At 42.0% G+C, this 1941-nt stretch overlaps 1 protein-coding gene across 1 annotated transcript in view; it reads left to right on the top strand.

Moving 5' to 3' along the window:
- Positions 1-1941, top strand: part of LOC111959521 (oxysterol-binding protein-related protein 6-like) — a 71835-nt gene that overhangs the window by 57526 nt on the left and 12368 nt on the right. The window contains 1 exon segment of the mRNA XM_023981131.2: positions 615-752. Within this exon segment, the coding sequence (XP_023836899.1) occupies positions 615-752 (138 nt within the window).

Genomic DNA, 1941 nt, shown 5'->3' with positions numbered 1-1941 from the left:
GTCTCCCATCACTAACCCATACAGCGTGACCCAGTGTCTCCCATCACTAACCCATACAGCCTGACCCAGTGTCTCCCATCACTAACCCATACAGCGTCTCCCATCACTAACCCATACAGCGTGACCCAGTCCCTGGTACTGACAGACATGTTAGTTTGTCTATATCTGTGCACTGCTGTGGCGTTGACAGTGACAAGCCCAAAGTAAACATTCTGAAGGATAGCCTTGGTCTTCCAGAGACAAAGGCCAGAAATATCATGCTCTGATGCAGCTGTCGACCTTGTTCAATCTCACATCTGTCATTCTACTGGCTTAGTTATCATAACAGGACGGTGTGTGAATACAACATTTTGGACTTGTTAGATAAAAGACTATGACATTTCATTACTGGGATGTTGTAAACCAGTATGTTCCAGGGGTTTAACTGCTGTTACTTTATGGTACCATGCAGTATTTGATGCACAAAAMGATTCATGCATAACTTTCAGAAAAGGAGAATTTGTGTTTCAGTGTAACGGCAGCAGCCATATTAACGTAAGGTATTGAAGACATTGTCTATGTTTTATGTATTTAGTGTAGTTTGTTTTGATTGTGTTGCTGTTTCTCTGCTACAGGCCATTATGGCAGCGTTCGTCATCTCTGGGTACTCCTCCACGTACTACAGAGCGGGAAGCAAGCCGTTCAACCCTTTACTGGGAGAGACGTATGAATGTATCCGTGAGGACAAGGGCATGTGTTTTATCGCTGAGCAGGTAGGTTCCCACAGTACTGATTATAATGAATGGACAGGATGAAACCTGATCCTAGATCAGCACTCCTATGAATACAGGCTCTGGCATATTTACCAATACCTTAACCCTCATACAGTGTATACGTTGTGAAAGAAATGAATAAATACTGTAAATGTCCCTAAAAAAAAACAGGTCAAATGTAGTTTCTCTAGACAGACTGGTTGCCTCCCACAATGTACAGTTGAAGTCTGAAGTTTACATACACTTAGGTTGGAGTCATTAAAGTGGTTTTCAACCACTCCACAAATTTCTTGTTAACAAACTATAGTTTTGGCAAGTCGGTTAGGACATCTACTTTGTACACGACACAAGTAATTTTTCCAACAATTGTTTACAGACAGATTATTTCACTTATAATTCACTGTATCACAATTCCAGTTGGTCAGAAGTTTACATACACTAAGTTGACTGTGCCTTTAAACAGCTTGGAAAATTCCAGAAAATTATGTAATGGCTTTAGAAGCTTCTGATAGGCTAATTGACATAATTTGAGTCAATTGGAACGCCTGAAGGTACCACGTTCATCATCTGTATCAAACGTAGTAACGAAGTTATAACACCATGGGACCGACGCAGCGTCATCCGCTCAGGAAGGAGACGTGTTCTGTTCTCCTAGAGATGAACAGTGCTCTGGTGCGAAAAGTTGCAAATCAATCCAGAACAGAACAGCAATGAGGTACTGTGAAGATGCTGGGAGGCAACAGAGTTACAAAAGTATCCATCATTCACAGTAAAGACGAGTCCTATATCGACATATAACCTGTAAAAGGCCTGCTCATGTCAAGGAGAAGCCACTGCCTCCAAAACCGTCATAAAAAAAAGCCAGACTACGGTTTGCACTGCAGATGGGGGTACAAAGTAATCTTACTTTTGCGTACATAAATCGTACAAATAATAAACTGTTTGGGTCACTAATGACCATTCGTTTATGTTTTGGAGGAAAATGGGGGCTTGCAAGCCGAAGAACACCATTCCAACGGTGAAGCACGGGGGTAGCAGCATCATATGTTGTGGGGGTGCATTGCTGCAGGAGGGACCGGTGCACTTCACAAAATAGATGGCAAATGAGGAAGGAAAATAATTGTGGATATATTGAAAGCAACATCTCAAGACATCAGTCCAGGAAGTTAAAGCTTGGTCGCAAATGGGT

The sequence above is a fragment of the Salvelinus sp. IW2-2015 genome, linkage group LG36 (assembly GCF_002910315.2).
Source record: "Salvelinus sp. IW2-2015 linkage group LG36, ASM291031v2, whole genome shotgun sequence".
NCBI classification, from domain to species: domain Eukaryota; kingdom Metazoa; phylum Chordata; class Actinopteri; order Salmoniformes; family Salmonidae; genus Salvelinus; species Salvelinus sp. IW2-2015.
Note: the sequence above shows the minus strand (reverse complement) of the source record. Positions and strands in the feature narration are given on the sequence as shown.